Raw genomic sequence first — 15,620 nt, forward strand, 5'->3', positions numbered from 1 at the left:
GTAGTGAAAGGGTTAAACCAATCTGTCTTTAATCTATATTTTTCCACTAAAACATGAGGAATATTTATACTGCCTCCCAAAAAGCACCCTCTTTATTGTTACAAGTATTAGTTTCAAGAAGCTCTCGTCTTTCATGGTCCACAGTCTGGTGGTCTTTTTGAACCCCCTCATATGATAACTGAGGGTGGTCAGTCTTCTGATCCCAGGACATTATGGGAATGCGTTTAAAAGCAGTGGGAGGTGTTTTGATTGTGGTCCAGTCCAAGTATGTGCTGTATGCCCTAAAATGTGAGCCCTGTATTTCTTTTGAACGTGCACTATTGAAAATGAAATCTGCTGTGTAGAAACCACAGCCTGTATAAAGCTATACGCAACTGTTTTGTTATGATTCTCTTCCTCACAGAAGCAAAAGTTGTCTGAAAGCACAGAGGAACAGACTAAATCATCACGGACTATGCAAGGTAAAAGATTAGAACATTAGAAATGGAAAACCATTTATTTTGCAGGGTTAGTTTTTAGTTTCTTTATAATCTTAACTACCGGTATTTTTACAATTTACTTTTTCAGAATTTCTTGAGATGCTTGGTAAAAAGGAGGAGCAATGCACATCTCTTTCCACAGAATCGGCAGCTCTTAGAAGTCAACTTGCAGGTCAGAACACTGGCTAGTACTGTGTACTAGTGTTACCGAGTATTGCAGTATCATAAGGTTTGTCTAAATGCGAGTATGGTTACAAGTGCCCTCGGTTTATGTTGCTCTGAATAAGGCATCTGCTCCAATACCTGAAATGTAAATATAAAGTACAGATATGTAACTAAATGCAAAATTATGATTTGGGGTTTCGATGTCTTTGTAACACAGAGAAAAGATATTTATTTTTATTTTATTACTGTGTAGAGTACAATGCATAACTACATTGTGTTTGATCCTCACTCAGGGCTGGAAAGGAAGCTAACAGCTGGGGATGAGAAGGTTGATCAGCTAACGAAGGACAAGGCCAAGCTGGAAAGTGATATATCTGACATGATGAAGTCATCGGGTGATAGTTCATTACAGCTGACCAAAATGAATGATGACCTCAAGCAGAAGGAGAGGTACTGTACTATGCTTTCCACACTGCACAAATAAGTAATTAGTTGCTGATGCACTTGGACATGCATAAACAAGTTTGATTGATTGATTGAAAACTTTATTGACAGATTGCAGAATGGGTACAATACAGTACGGCTCAATACACACAATTGTTAAGGGGATGCAGACCAGAGAAAGACTTTCGACTTGTTTACATCAGGGTTCCCCCATTTTCAATTCGTAATGAAATTGCTATTATGTGTCTGCATGAACACACAACTGTAACTGTACTCAAAAATAACAAAATAAGGGTTGTCTCAGTTCACAACTATATTGGTCAAGTTTTTGGTGGGACTTGTTTGCGTCCCTACAGCTTCTTATTCAATTGAGCGAGATGCTCAGTTATGTCACACAGCCAGTTTGCATCTGACAGTTCAGACAATATTTCTTCAACCCTTTGTTACCTATTCCGCCTGGATCTTTTTTGTATTTTGGGCTGTAAAATTGTCAAAGAATGTCTGAGGAGTAAGTGCTTTTGGCTTTTTTCCTTTGTTACCTCAGATGTTCAACATACATGTATGTGTAAGAATGTGTAATAACTAAGGCTGTCAAAGTTAAAGCTTTATTAACGCATTAACCCACAATTATTTTAACACTGCTATTTTTTAACCCAATATTAACACTTTGGGTGCCGGGAAACGCTTAAACACGTCATTCCCGGCCATGCTCAAGTTGCCGAAGACGCTTTACAGCGTCTTTGATATCAATATTTCAAAAATCTGGGATCGGATTCATATGTCCCCTCCGCTGGCCTGAGATCCACCAGGAGGACCCACTGAGCTCTCTGGCGGTTCAGGAGCGCCATCTGGTGGCCGATCGGCGCAATCGCTTAACAGGAAGTGCCGTAGAGGTTGTGCTGGACGGCCGTATTACTTCCGGGCACTCGGTACATGTCCCGGGACTCTGGCTCGTCACACTACATAGCGATCGATTGCCAATAACTCGATAAACAACATGATTTGGACGTATATACCATTATACAAGCTGGAGATGGACCGGGTAAATCTACATCCCATAATGATAAAATTTCTACTCTACGATGATCGCCCAACGGCGCGCGGAGACTGGGGTGAGTTTTAGCGTGTAAAGTTACCGTCTTCGATACTAACTGCTATTATCAACATTTGACCCACATTAGATGATTGGTATAACGCTGCCCACGGAATTATAAACGCCCCCTAGCCCATCCGGTCAACATCAGATGACGTGTAGTAACTTCTAGAAGTACGTCTAGTTGGAATTTTTTATATCGCGCTGATTGCCATAAAACTGTATTGCATCATCAATATAATGTATTTGGGGCTATAGATCACGTTCTGGAGAAAGCTGCAGAAAGAGATGAAAACATACTTATACATTAGACCATACTTTACTATGAATATGTGAATGAAAAAGTTTAACGTTGCTACACAATGAACAATACATATAGGACTTTGAATGGGCCCTAATAATGGCAATGTAGCAATAGAATTTAAAAAGTTATAGCCCTGCAAAGAAGGGGACTTTCTCTATAGACAAATAGAGCCGGCAACCTACGGTTGATAATGAATTTAACCCATGGCAGCCAAAGTGTTAAGCACCAATTTGCACGAACCACCTTAAAACAAAGGCACCTCAGTTATAGGTATCAAACTATGGAACTCCTTGCAGAATGATGAAAAGAGTTCTACTAATATATTTCACTTCAAAAGGTTGTACAAAGAAAAGATAAATAGACAGTATAGCACAGTTTAGTATAATATTGCAGTTTAGCATAACAGGGTAACATAGCATAGCATTGCAGTATAGGCTAGTATGAGTATAGTAATATAGTATATAGCAGCGTAACATAGAATAATAATATATTAAAATATTGTATAATACTGTATACCAATATGGTGTAGTATAAATATAGAAGTATAATATAGAATAATACATTATATAAATGTATAGATACGTGTGTGTGTATAAATGAATGAACCTAAATATGTAGTTTGACTGATAGATACACAAAATGGGTTTATTTATGTTGATTTAATTTAGTTGTGTTGATGTTGATATACCCGTTTGCAAAATGGGTATATTCTGTTTGGTTTTACGCAATAAGTATCGGTGTGCTGTATGTGTGTAGGGGCAGGTATATATAAGCATTTTTCTTCCTGCTCCTTTCGGCCATGGGATTTGGTGGATTATATTAATATGTACTGTTGGACTGTGGTAATTCCATGTACGAATAAATAAATGATGATGATGTTAATCATGGTTCTTTTGTTACGGTAAACATTGTAACAGTAGTCCTATTCACATTGTTAATATCCAGCACCACCTTGAGAAAATTACCGTCAATCTTAATCACATCAGTCAAGACGGATCAGTCATATAATTTAATACTGTAGGTGATGCCCCAGTTGGCACCTTGTCATACTGTCCCTGGGAGAACCCTGATTAATGTACAGATATCTTGCTGAATTTCTATCATGTTCTGTTTTCTCATGTCCCACCTGACATAGAATAAATATTGTACTTATCTTATACTACTTCTCTTTCCTGTTGTTTTTAGGAGGCGTGAAGAGTTGCAGAACCAACTGACGGAGGAGAAGGAGCAGGTGGCACACTTAAAAGAACAACACCAGCAACAACTGTCCAGCAATGACCAGGAGTTGAAAAAGATGAGAGATGAGCATCAGTCTCAGATGAGCAGCCTTCGGGAGAAGATGGCTAACTTAGTAAGTAGTAGGCTTGTAACAATCTCGGCACAGAATCGAGAAAATAAAAAAAGTATGTACAGTGTATCGAGATTTAAAACCATCAATGATTCTCCTTCTCCCGTTCTCTTCCCTAGAAAATGTATGTATTGTTACAACCTTATTGGTAAGGCATACACGTCTAAGTATTATAAGAAAGTTCTGTTCCGTTCCGTGTCCATCCAGTGAGGAGAATAATATGTGCATTGTTTCTCTCTTGGAACTATTTTTCTTTGACAAAACAATAGCTTTTTAATGCCTCATAAATGTGTTTCCCCAACCACGTCAGACTCTGTGCATGGCCATCAAAGGGGCAAAAAGGAACATAATCCTGGTCCGAACAATGGGGCAGACTACAATATATTTGCATTTGTTAGCCATGTTAGTGATCTAAACAATAAATCCATGCCCAACCTAGTCACTCGCAGCCATGCTGATTTGGCAAAATGGCATCCAGCCCTTTTGATTTGAAACAACCTTTTGTCATGGGAGTACCATGGTTTCTCCTTGGAACCGCTTACCTTTTTAGCACAGCTGCTCAGCACAGTTTGGGGCCAACTTCGTCACACGATTCAGCGGGTATTGCTGATTGTCTCGAACAGAGTATGATTACAAACAGGAAACCTGTCTACTGTATAAGGCAAACATTTTGACACACAAATCCCATCCATGGATTACTCCACTACATTAGGTTTGTTATCTCTGAAATTAGATTTTGATATCATTTGGAGGTGAATGGCTCATGGAAGGTAGAGATATGAATCGCATGATGATGATAATGCTTTATCCGAATTTTACAATGAGTGACGGCGACTCTGGGAAAATTTGGTAAACATTCACTCACACTGGAGTTCTCCTTCAAATGAATGAGTCACTGTATAAATACATATACGTATCCATCAACCCCATGTCTCCTCCAAGCAAGTAGATTATCTACTGTTTGCTAAATTTGACTTTAGTGTGTTGATGTCCGACGTTCAAAATTAACAATCTTCTTCAGCAAATTACCACAAGAAAACAAGACTTTTAAAACCTAGACGGAGGAAGTAGTGCATGAAAGCCAGTTAGATTTGTGGATTGCTATGTCGGGCCATTATTTTGCTAATGGTCATTATTGGTTTTTGTTTTTAATTTTATGTTGTGTAGGAGAAGAATGTGCAGCAAGGTGAGACCCTAGTTAAGGAGCTGCAGGTTGCTCAGGAGGAGGCCTCGTCCCAGTCCTCTGAGCTCCACACCAAGGAGCTCCAGGAGCGGCAGGCTCAGGCTGATGGGTTGAAGCAGGACCTCGCCTCCTCCAGGGACAGAACCCAGCAGTTGGAGAAGTTGGTTTCTGAGCTGCAGCCATATAAAGAGCAGGTCCAGGTGAGCCCCCCCCCCCCCCCCCCCCCCATGCGCAGAGTAGCATATTGTTCATTTGAATCACAAGTGACTGGTTTTAATGTGAAAATATTCCGTTATGCCTCAGTGTATGATTAGCGTTACCAGTGTTGATTCTTTTGAAGAAAATTACAGCCAAAAAAATCTCGACAAACTATTTTAATTTTAATAAATAAATTTACAAAATGAGAACAAAACGAGTTGCCATGTAATTGAATCAACAGTGACTAGACTAAATTAAGATTAAAACGTTTTGGGCAAATTTAAGAGAGCAGTGGTCATTCAGTTTGCTGAAGCTGCTGCTGTACATTAAATTATTGAAGTGCGATTTTCATATTTTTTTATGAGCAGGAAAAGCACAGCTGACTAAATGTATGATTTAAAAATATTGTTCAGCATTTTGTAACCCCACCCCTATTTACTATAAATCCAATGATGCTGTTGATCAGTATACTACAGGGTGTGTGTGTGTGGTATGTTTTATGCGTCTTGTCGAATTGATCTTTCAGGTGGGCTCCTCAGATCCTTTCACATAGGATAACAACAAATTTCGTAATATCAGGGCTGTACACTGCGACGAGATTATCGCAAATTGCCGCTTAATTTGGCCCGTGCGAGTGGAAAATAATATTTGGGGGCAATCTTGCGAGTAGTGATTTCAACCCTTCATTCGCATTTCACTCCTAAATTAATCCATACAAATTGGATAAAAAAAAATTGTAAAACATTAGCCTACAACCAGGGCTGTACAGTGCGACATAATGTCACGGTGCTATGAAAAAATCTGTCGGCAATGAATGAACTTACTGCGATAGCCTGTGTGGAAAAAAAGATTTGCGTGTGAAGTGAATCTGGGCCACGCTAGTCTACTTGGTATTTAATCGCACGATAGACTACAACTACCATGTCCCGTCTGCGTAGAGTCCATACATCCAACACCAAATCCCATAATTCCTAGCGAACAATCTAATCGAAACTGAATGTTGCATCGTCAAAGAAGAACTTCCTTTCAATAAGTTTAAGCCGCTAATTTTGCTCTGCAAGAAGAACGGAGCGGATATCAGTCCATCTTATGACAACCACGTCCGATGTGGAGAGATAAGAGACCATAGCCGGTGAAATTAAGTCGGATCTGGCAGTGATGATTGACGGGGACACGGACACTTATAACGTTCAGTTCAGCCATGCATTAGGTGAGTCGCCCACTATTAGGACGTTTTTCAATACTTAAATACTGTCCACTTAAATTTCCCTCCGGGGATCAATAAAGTATCAACCTATCTATCTAATAATGAGACAATATGCAAATAAGATAATACTAATAATTGTCACGGTTCCCTGTATGAAAGTGGCTTGCAACTTACTGCTGGTAAAATCACTGTTTATGTCTCGTTTTGCATAGTATTACATTCCTCTTCTATAAAGTCCCACCGTAAGAGCTATGGCCTCATACAGGTCCATTAAACCTTTTTGATTAGAGTCTTTCCTTCGAGCTAAGTTGGGCTGAACATTTCACTGTCAAAAGCGCAAACAAGGTTGCGTTGCAACACGGTTTTCAAAATAAAGGTCACATATACACATACCGTAGTAGGCCTCTCAATTCTTATAAAAAAAAGTTCCGGATATACATAAACATTAATTGGCATAGATCTCTATAAACGGCCCAACACATTGATATGAAGCGGGTAATTACCCATAAAAATAATAAACCTTTCATGGGGTTATTTACAATAATAATAATTCATTTAATTTATAAAGCAATTTTCATTGTGAAACAAAGGTATGCAGAGTTTCTTGTCCTCCTGATTAATGCAATGGTGTGTGTGTTGTGGTGATCTCATTCAAGGAGCACTACAAGCGTGCGCACACACACACAGTTTGTTGTTCTTGTTCTATTAGTGATTTACACACTTTCTCAGTTGGTTCATTATAAAAGATACAAACCTGAAAACAAACACACTTAAATGTTAAATAAAAGGACCACAGTAATGAGGCAGGAGGAACATATTTTTTTGCACTATAATGGTAAAATTGTTATTTAAAAATGTGCCCCTAAAAAATATTCTGTGCCCCTAGTGAAAAAGCTTAGCGTACAGCCCTGAATATTTACTTTAGCTACATGTTGAACAGTGTTGGGGGCTGCTTTGAATGCAGCAGTACAAGTGATGAAGCTATGTTTTTGGGGAATGTTTCAAATAACGCTTGGTGTTGGTGTGAAAAAGGAGAAAATAAACATGTATCTTTTTTTGTTATTGGCTTATGATTTGAGTTTTGGTGATGCACCAATTGGAATTCAAAGTTTAGCTACATCAAACGATTTTTTCATTAGATCAGATCAGCCATACATCATATCTATAACTGATCATGAACATGTATTCATTTAGCTGCATTTTCTCAAATCTCACACCATGTCACCAGAGCTTTAGTTGTATACTCGCAATGCTTCTGGGGTTTTAACAGGATATTTCACTGGGGTGCAACATTTTTACTTTTAAGCATACTTACCTACATATAAGGATCATCTACTGTGTTCAGTTTTTTTTTCTCTGACTCTCCATTCATTGGCTTCATTTTGAAAACCTAGCCTAAAAATTATATCGTAATACATATCCAAATTATGGCAACATGTGTCCTAATAATATTAGATTTTCTTTATGCAGGGTCAGATTTTTAAGACGGTGTAGCATATAGCTAGCTAGTAGTCCGTTTGTTTAAATGCTTACTAATGGGGTATGGCTAGGCAATATACCAATATCTATTGTCTGTGTTATATATTTTTGTATATATTGCGATACACATTCCTTATATTCTTAATTAATAATACAAAGTAAATATTAAATGAAAATGTTCATGAAACTATTTCTGCAATATTTGACTGTTAATTGAAAATACAGTTAATTTTGATGCTGTATCTCACTTCCCATTACCTTGCAGTTCAATATTATGAACATTGAGTGGATTATCTAATTAATTAATTAATTTTCCATATCTAAGCATATTGTCTCCCCCATATCGCTCAGCTTTACAATAGGGTAATTAATTCATGGCCTAATACCCAGAATACATTCTTTATTAACTATGACCCAACACCTAATATCCTTTTTTAAATGCATTATCCCAGTGTGAAGGTATATGTGCTTAAGTGAAAATGTTCAAATTAATGGAAATATCGCTTGAAAGTGGTGTCGGCTGTGTGGTATCATCTTCCATTGTTTTCTATGCTTTAGCAGCTTAACCTTCCATTTGCATATTATCTTTGTTCATATTCGCTTAGATTTTTTTGGGATTCATCTTATTTTACCCCTCTATATACCCTTCCCCTTTTTTTTCTTTGAACTTTTATTTCCCCAGTGTCTGTCTGCTGAGCTTGACTCTTCCAAGCAGGATGTTGAACAGTTGTCCAAAAACCTTGAGAATCAGAAACTAGCTCTGGAGTGTATGTCTAAAGAAAGTGAGGATGTCAAGGCTCAGAAAGGGGGACTTGAGAAGCAGTTTTCCGATGTACAGGTCAAACTCTCTGCCCTTGAGGTTAGTCGCCAAGAGCTTTCACTCAAAAATGAAGACCTGTTGAAGACAAGAGACAAGCTTTCAAAGGGTCGAGAGGAACTACTAGCCCACGATAAGCTATTGGAGGCAGAGCGAGTTTCATTGTCCAATGAGTTGGAAAAGCTCAAAGCGGTTCTTCAGGAAGTACAGAGTGAAAACAAAAACCTAAAACATTCTGAAGATGAGCACCAAACCCAAATTGATGAGCTTCAAAAGGAAAACACAGAGAAGAACGATATACTCTTGAAGAATCAACAGGCCATCCAACAGCTTGAGGCTAAGAGGAAGAAACTCGTAGAGGAATTAGAAAATTCCTGCAAAGAGAGGAACAGACTTGAGGAGGAGCTCGATCAAAGCAGGTTGAAGCTGACCTCTGAGAGGGACACTCTAGTTTTGGAGAGAGATGCTGCCAGAAATGCAAAGAAATCTCTTGATGCTAAGAATGCTGAGTTGCAGTCAAAATTTCAAACTTTTAACTTGGAAAAAGAAGATCTCACAATGAAGAATACCCAACTACAAGCCCAGACAGAGGCATTGACAAAAGACAAGGTTGAGATGTCCACTCGAATCAGTACAGCCATTTTGGACAAGGAAAACCTTGAGGCAATCAATGCAGAACTCAAGAATCAACTTAATGCCAACAAGAAGGATCTTGAGAAGTCTGTACGTGATTGTGAAGAGCTTCAAACCTCAAAACTTAGCATGTCTAAGATGCTTGAGGAATTCAAAACAAGCAGTCAGGTTACCGACTGTGAAAGGCATCAGCTTTTGCAAGAAAAAGAGGACTTGCTTACGACCCAAAGAAAGGTCTCTTCTGAGAAGGAAGAGCTTCTTAAGGAAAGGGAGGAATTGAAGGAGAAGCTTCATGTCTCAACAGAGCAGTTGTCTGAATCCAAAGATAATGTTAAAGGAGTGTCTTTCTCTTTTGAGCAGGAGAAGGAAGCACTTCACCTCCAGAATTCTGAAACTGAGAAGACTCTACATGCTTTACGCAAGGAGAAAATGACTTTAGAATCGAGATTAGAGCAGCAAAAGATGGAGAATGAGCGTTTGATCCAGGAGAAGGGTGAGGTAGAAGAGAAGCACACAAAAGCAATATCTGAGAAAACCGCTCTTGCTCAAGAGCGAGACAAGCTAGCTAGTGACATCCGTACCACAAAGGACCAGTTGGACAGCTCTGCCAAGGCAAATGCTGACCTTATTCAAGAAAACTCCAACATTACAGCAATGCTGGAGGAATCGAAACGGAAAAAAGATGAAGTTGAAGCTGAGAGGACTTCACTGAAACGAGACAAGTCTGACTTACAGAAAAAACTACAGAAGCATCAATCTGACATTGATATTCTTGAAAAGGGCAAAACTGAACTTTCTGAAGAGCACAGTAAACTAAACATGGATGCTGAGCACGTTCGTTTTGAACTTGTCCAACAGATGGAGAGCCTAACAAAATATTGTGACCTCCTGCAGTCACAGCAGATTGAGGCTGACAAGAATACACAGTCTTTGCAGAAAGAGAAAGCCAGTCTGCTTCAACAGATCCAGGAGTTCAAGGGTCAGACAGAAGCGATGACTGAGGCCAATAGTCTTCTTGAGACCAAGCTTCAGGCTGAAACTGTTGAACGGAACAAAGTGACCTCCAGCAAGGATAGTCTCTCCAAAGAGATTGAGGCCCTACAGAACAAGTTATCCATTCTGACACAGGAAAATGTAGAGATTTCTGCTTGCCTTAAGAATGCTGGAGAGGAGAAGAAAGCTTCGACTGCAGATGTGGAGGCCTTGAGCGCACAATTGAAGCAGATAGACTCCAGCAAGGATGGTCTCTCCAAAGAGATTGAGGCCCTACAGAACAAGTTATCCATTCTGACACGGGAAAATGTAGAGATTTCTGCTTGCCTTAAGAATGCTGGAGAGGAGAAGAAAGCTTCGACTGCAGATGTGGAGGCCTTGAGCGCACAATTGAAGCAGATAGAGCAAGAGAAGAGTCAGTTGGCAGGAGATAAAAAACAGCTGTCATCTAAGCTTGAGGAGATGGGAAAAGAGATCACCTCCCTGGCTAAGGAGAAGGTGGATCTTTTAGCTGTGCAGTGCAAGTTTAAGCAAGAGGTTTCCTCGCTCCACAATAGTCAGGAGAGTGGAGATGGGGAACGTTCAAAGCTCTTCGGGGAGCTAGAGAAGCTGCGAGCTACCCAGAAACGACTAGAGGATGATGCCAAGGCCTTGCAAACTGATAAGGACCTCGTAGAGAAACGTTGCACGACTGCCATGGAGGAGGTATCTGCTTCTGCCAAGGACAGGGGAGAAATGTCCATCAGCATGGCAAACCTGACTGCTAAGATGGATGCCCTGCTTATTGAGAGGGATGAAGCCACCCATCAAGTCACACAGCTTGAGACCCAGCTCAGAAATGCTCTCTCTAAGCAGCTTGAGGTATTCCCCTAGTAACAATAGACACTGCCCCACACGTTAGAATGGCTGGTGATATGTAATCCCTGTCACTGCATGCCCCTCTCGTTTGTCTCCCTTCTGCTTTTCTTTTTCATGTCTAATTTTCATCTTCCATTCACTACCTTTATTGACTCTAGTTCCCAGCCATTATGTTACATGTTGTTTCCTGTGGACTTATAACGTGGTCTTAAAGATTAGCTTCTATTCTCTGGAGTTGCACAATAAGATTTATTGTTAGCTTAACTCCATCAAAAGTGAAGAAATGCAGGGCGACTAGGTGGTGCAGTGGGCAAGGCGCTCACCACCAATGCAGGAGACGCTGGGTTCGAGCCCAGCTCTCCGCATTGCTATCAGCTTGGCTGGTCGTTCATACTAATACAATTGGCAGTATTAGGGGGTGGGAAGCTGATGGGTGGGGATCGGACGTTGTGGACAGCGACTCCTACAGGTCGGTTGGTGCGCCTGCACAGCAGAATCAGGAAGCGACGGAGGCGGCGTGCCTTCCAAACGCAGACCCCCGACGCTGAGAGATTGCGCTGTGCAGGTGAAAAGATGCGACTGCTGCTTCCTCGAGTACCGGAGGGGACACGTGATGTAAGGCTTAGTCCACATTGCAGCCGGCTTGTGGGAGGCATGGCCTAACAACGTTCGAGACGGGAGGGTAGAATTGGACGATACGAAATTGGGATGGGAGAAAAATAGAAAATGGGAGAAAAAAGTAGATCAAAAGAAATGCACCTTCCAACAACTCAAATTGTCTTATTTACATGTATCTTGTGTATTTTCCACGGCTTCTGGCTCTCTCCTCATTCCCAGGTTGTATACTGGCTAAGCCTCCCTTGCCTGCTCGGCTTCCAAATCTGTACCTCTGTAAATTCTGGTTCAAATAGATAGGGTTCTGGATCTTGGTCTGTCGAGAAGTAATCATCCGCATCCTCCTCTTACAAAGTCAACCATGATTAGCAGTCATTTTTCTGTAGGTTAACTAGTCACCTTCATTTTGTTGATGGAAGTTATGATGGGGCTTTTGAGATGCTGCATGCAATCACTGTGCCCAGGGGGTGTTGGTCAAGAACAGTGATGGGAGATATGCCCAAAATATCAATCACAATCTTTTTCAGACTTTTGATGGTATAGTTTTCTAGTACAGATAAAAATGTGATTTGGCATATCTTAATTCTTTTACGATAGTAAAAATCCATACCTTTTGCATGGATCTATGATGGTATCCAACTGCTTTCTGCTTCGAAAACTACAATGTCTTGTTTTCACATGATTATTTCTTCAAATACACAAGATACAAAGTGTAAATAAGACAGTTTGAGTTGTTGGAGTTGTTGGAAAGTGTAGGCTAGGCTAACAGATTCCCCCGGCTTCCAGTTCTTGCACTAAGCTAAGCTAGCATGCAACCGGATCTCTCTGTACTGGATGCACTGAGATGAAATTGGTATCTTCTTGTCTGACTCTAGAGAAGATGGCAAATAAGTGTATTACCAAAGATGTTGAGTGTTCCTTTTTAATACATTTTCAGTCTTAAAGATAATAAATTCTTATCTTTCAGTCTTAATTTCTGGATGCTATGTGTGGAATTTTCTCAGTAATATATCATTGTGAAATGAGTTTTGATGCGTTCTATTTTTCTAAGGGGGGGATGATACTTCCAAACGGCAGCCCAAATGATCAGCTGTGGGGTTTCATTTGGTCCTGTTTGGGAGTTATCTGCCTTGATTTCCCTGCAAAGTCCCTTCTGGTAGTAGTAGCAGGAGAGTAGCAGGAAGGGTACATTATATGTAGAAAGGGATCAAGAGTAGCAGGAAGGGTAAATGATGTATAGAAAGGGATCAAGAGTAGCAGGAAGGGTAAATTATATGTAGAAATGGATCAAGAGTAGCAGGAAGGGTAAATGGTATATAGAAAGGGATCAAGAGTAGCAGGAAGGGTAAATGATGTATAGAAAGGGATCAAGAGTAGCAGGAAGGGTAAATGATATATAGAAAGGGATCAAGAGTAGCAGGAAGGGTAAATGATATATAGAAAGGGATCAAGAGTAGCATGAAGGGTAAATGATATATAGAAAGGGATCAAGAGTAGCAGGAAGGGTAAATGATGTATAGAAATGGATCAAGAGTAGCATGAAGGGTAAATGATATATAGAAAGGGATCAAGAGTAGCAGGAAGGGTAAATGGTGTATAGAAAGGGATCAAGAGTAGCAGGAATGGTAAATGATGTATAGAAATGGATCAAGAGTAGCAGGAATGGTAAATGATATGTAGAAAGGGATCAAGAGTAGCAGGAAGGGTAAATGATGTATAGAAAGGGATCAAGAGTAGCAGGAAGGGTAAATGATATATAGAAAGGGGCGCCAATCGTTGGTTTCAGAATTCATTTCACAATGATATACAGTATAATGTAGAGAAAATGCATCACAGATTGCTTCTAAAAGCAATGCTATTTTCCCTTATCTAACCTAGTTGCATTGTATTTATAGTTGGTATCCATTCTGAGGCCACAGGGTTCAATATGAGATATTTCCTTATTAGTTCACCTTTAGCCAATTAATCCTTGAATGCTTTATATTAAACTAATTTGTATCACCTGGTTCTTGAAAGAAATCTGGACATTGCATTGAGATTGGGGTAAATGAGCCTTTATAGGGATGTGTAGTCTGACGTCACTTTAGTTTCCCGCGCGGTCCACTCGTATAGGGATTTATCATTGGGAAAATGTATTATCGGCTATTGTAATAATTCTGCCTCATGAACATTGGCAAGCATTGTTGCACAAAATAAATGTTTTCGTAATTATTTATTATTATTTTACGATTAATTGCGAATTGTTTCATGTTGAGCTATAGATTGTGGATGAATACACACAGAAAGGTACACCATGCCAATGTTCATGCTTGATTTGTTTTAAATGAGACTACCGTAATTCCTCTAATAGTAACCCCGGCTTGTATTTGTTTCAACTGTAGCGGGTACCAGGCTTGTATTAGGAGGAGGTCTGTATAAGAGGGAGGCCTATATTTCAAATTTTCAAACGGATCATAATGAATAAATCAACATTTTGTGTCAGTTTGAACCCAGTAAAATGTACTGGGTTTATTTATTGAAACCAAGTACTGTATGAAATAGTAAACAGTGCAATTACAGGTGGTCACTGGTCATTTTAACGTTTTCAAAGTGAAATCAAGTAACTAGCTCAGTATGCAGCTCAGTATATTAGTAACCCGGCTTGTATTAGGAGGCCGGCTTATAATTGCTTAGCTCAAGAGCGCACCCGGCCATTAATAGAGACCCGGCTTGTATTTGAGACCCGGTTACTATTAGAGGAATTACGGTATTTAGAAATGTGTCCATTGGAAATACATTGCAATTTCAAGCGAGGTGGACCGGCCGGAAACAACAATGACGTAACCACTAACCACTACACCTCCCTATTGGCACAATCTATTGCAATAGTTTGGATAGCTAACTTTCAAAGCATGCATGCGATTTTAATTCAAATGGCAAGAATTGGAGGTACCTTGAATTGGTTGAGGTTAATGTAGGCATTGTATGATGAACTTCATCAAATGGTCTACAATGGTTTCCTCAACCAAGTCCCTCTTCTTCGAACAACGTTGTGGTCATTTGACAGAATTGTTCTGGTCATCACATACTGTACCTCCTCTCTCGCTGTCTAGGCTACAGAGGCCTCTGGGAAGACTTCCGAGGCCCTGGAACAACTGACAAAAGAAAAGTTAAGTCTACTGCAGGAGAAGAGTGAAGCTCAGGCTTTGCTGGAGAAGCTCAAGAGTGCTAATCTGGAGACGGACACTCGGGTAAGAGAGCAGGACAACCTTATTCTCTTTGACTAAAGTGCATGAAAATATAATCCTCTGTAAAGTATGGACGGTTTTGAAATGGCTGTGTGGAGAGAAACTGGTTGTCGGTGGCAATCTTTAGATTGTGCTGTATATCTAAGAGAAAGAGGGATGCATTGAATCTTTGATACTTGCTTTGTAATAATTCTGCCCCATGAACATTGGCAAGCTTTCCATTTTTGCACAAAATGAACCTTCTATCACTAACATTATTGTTTAAGCATTTTTGGTTGAAATAAAATTATACATAGATATTTACAACTACAAAATAATTATGTGTTCCGATAATTTTAGCTGGAATCCTTGAAACAAGAGAATTCCAAGTACCAAGAAGAACTCAATGTATCCAAAGACCAACTCGGCTCAGAAATCAAGAGTCGGTGTCAAGAAATGTGAGTATGTTCTTCAGGTGAAGCGGAAATCTATTGCACACAAAATGTGCATTATGTGTTGAAAACCAAACGTTGGAATGGCACACGTTTTTCATTGGTCTTCTGATAAGGTGCCATTTGTAATGTTTACAAACTTTTGG

At 39.8% G+C, this 15,620-nt stretch overlaps 1 protein-coding gene across 3 annotated transcripts in view; it reads left to right on the top strand.

Moving 5' to 3' along the window:
• clip1a (CAP-GLY domain containing linker protein 1a) overlaps window positions 1-15,620 on the top strand; it is an 84,316-nt gene that overhangs the window by 56,964 nt on the left and 11,732 nt on the right. For 2 of the 3 annotated variants that reach the window (XM_084319710.1, XM_084319711.1), the window contains 8 exons: window positions 404-461; window positions 568-651; window positions 938-1,094; window positions 3,671-3,836; window positions 5,001-5,216; window positions 8,583-11,204; window positions 14,909-15,046; window positions 15,383-15,480. In XM_084319710.1, coding sequence (XP_084175836.1) covers window positions 404-461; window positions 568-651; window positions 938-1,094; window positions 3,671-3,836; window positions 5,001-5,216; window positions 8,583-11,204; window positions 14,909-15,046; window positions 15,383-15,480 — 3,539 coding nt within the window. The remainder of the gene's footprint in view (window positions 1-403; window positions 462-567; window positions 652-937; window positions 1,095-3,670; window positions 3,837-5,000; window positions 5,217-8,582; window positions 11,205-14,908; window positions 15,047-15,382; window positions 15,481-15,620) is intronic. The other variant, XM_084319712.1, reaches the window with a different exon arrangement.

Source organism: Notolepis coatsorum, assembly GCF_963971535.1.
Source record: "Notolepis coatsorum genome assembly, chromosome: 1".
NCBI lineage: Eukaryota > Metazoa > Chordata > Actinopteri > Aulopiformes > Paralepididae > Notolepis > Notolepis coatsorum.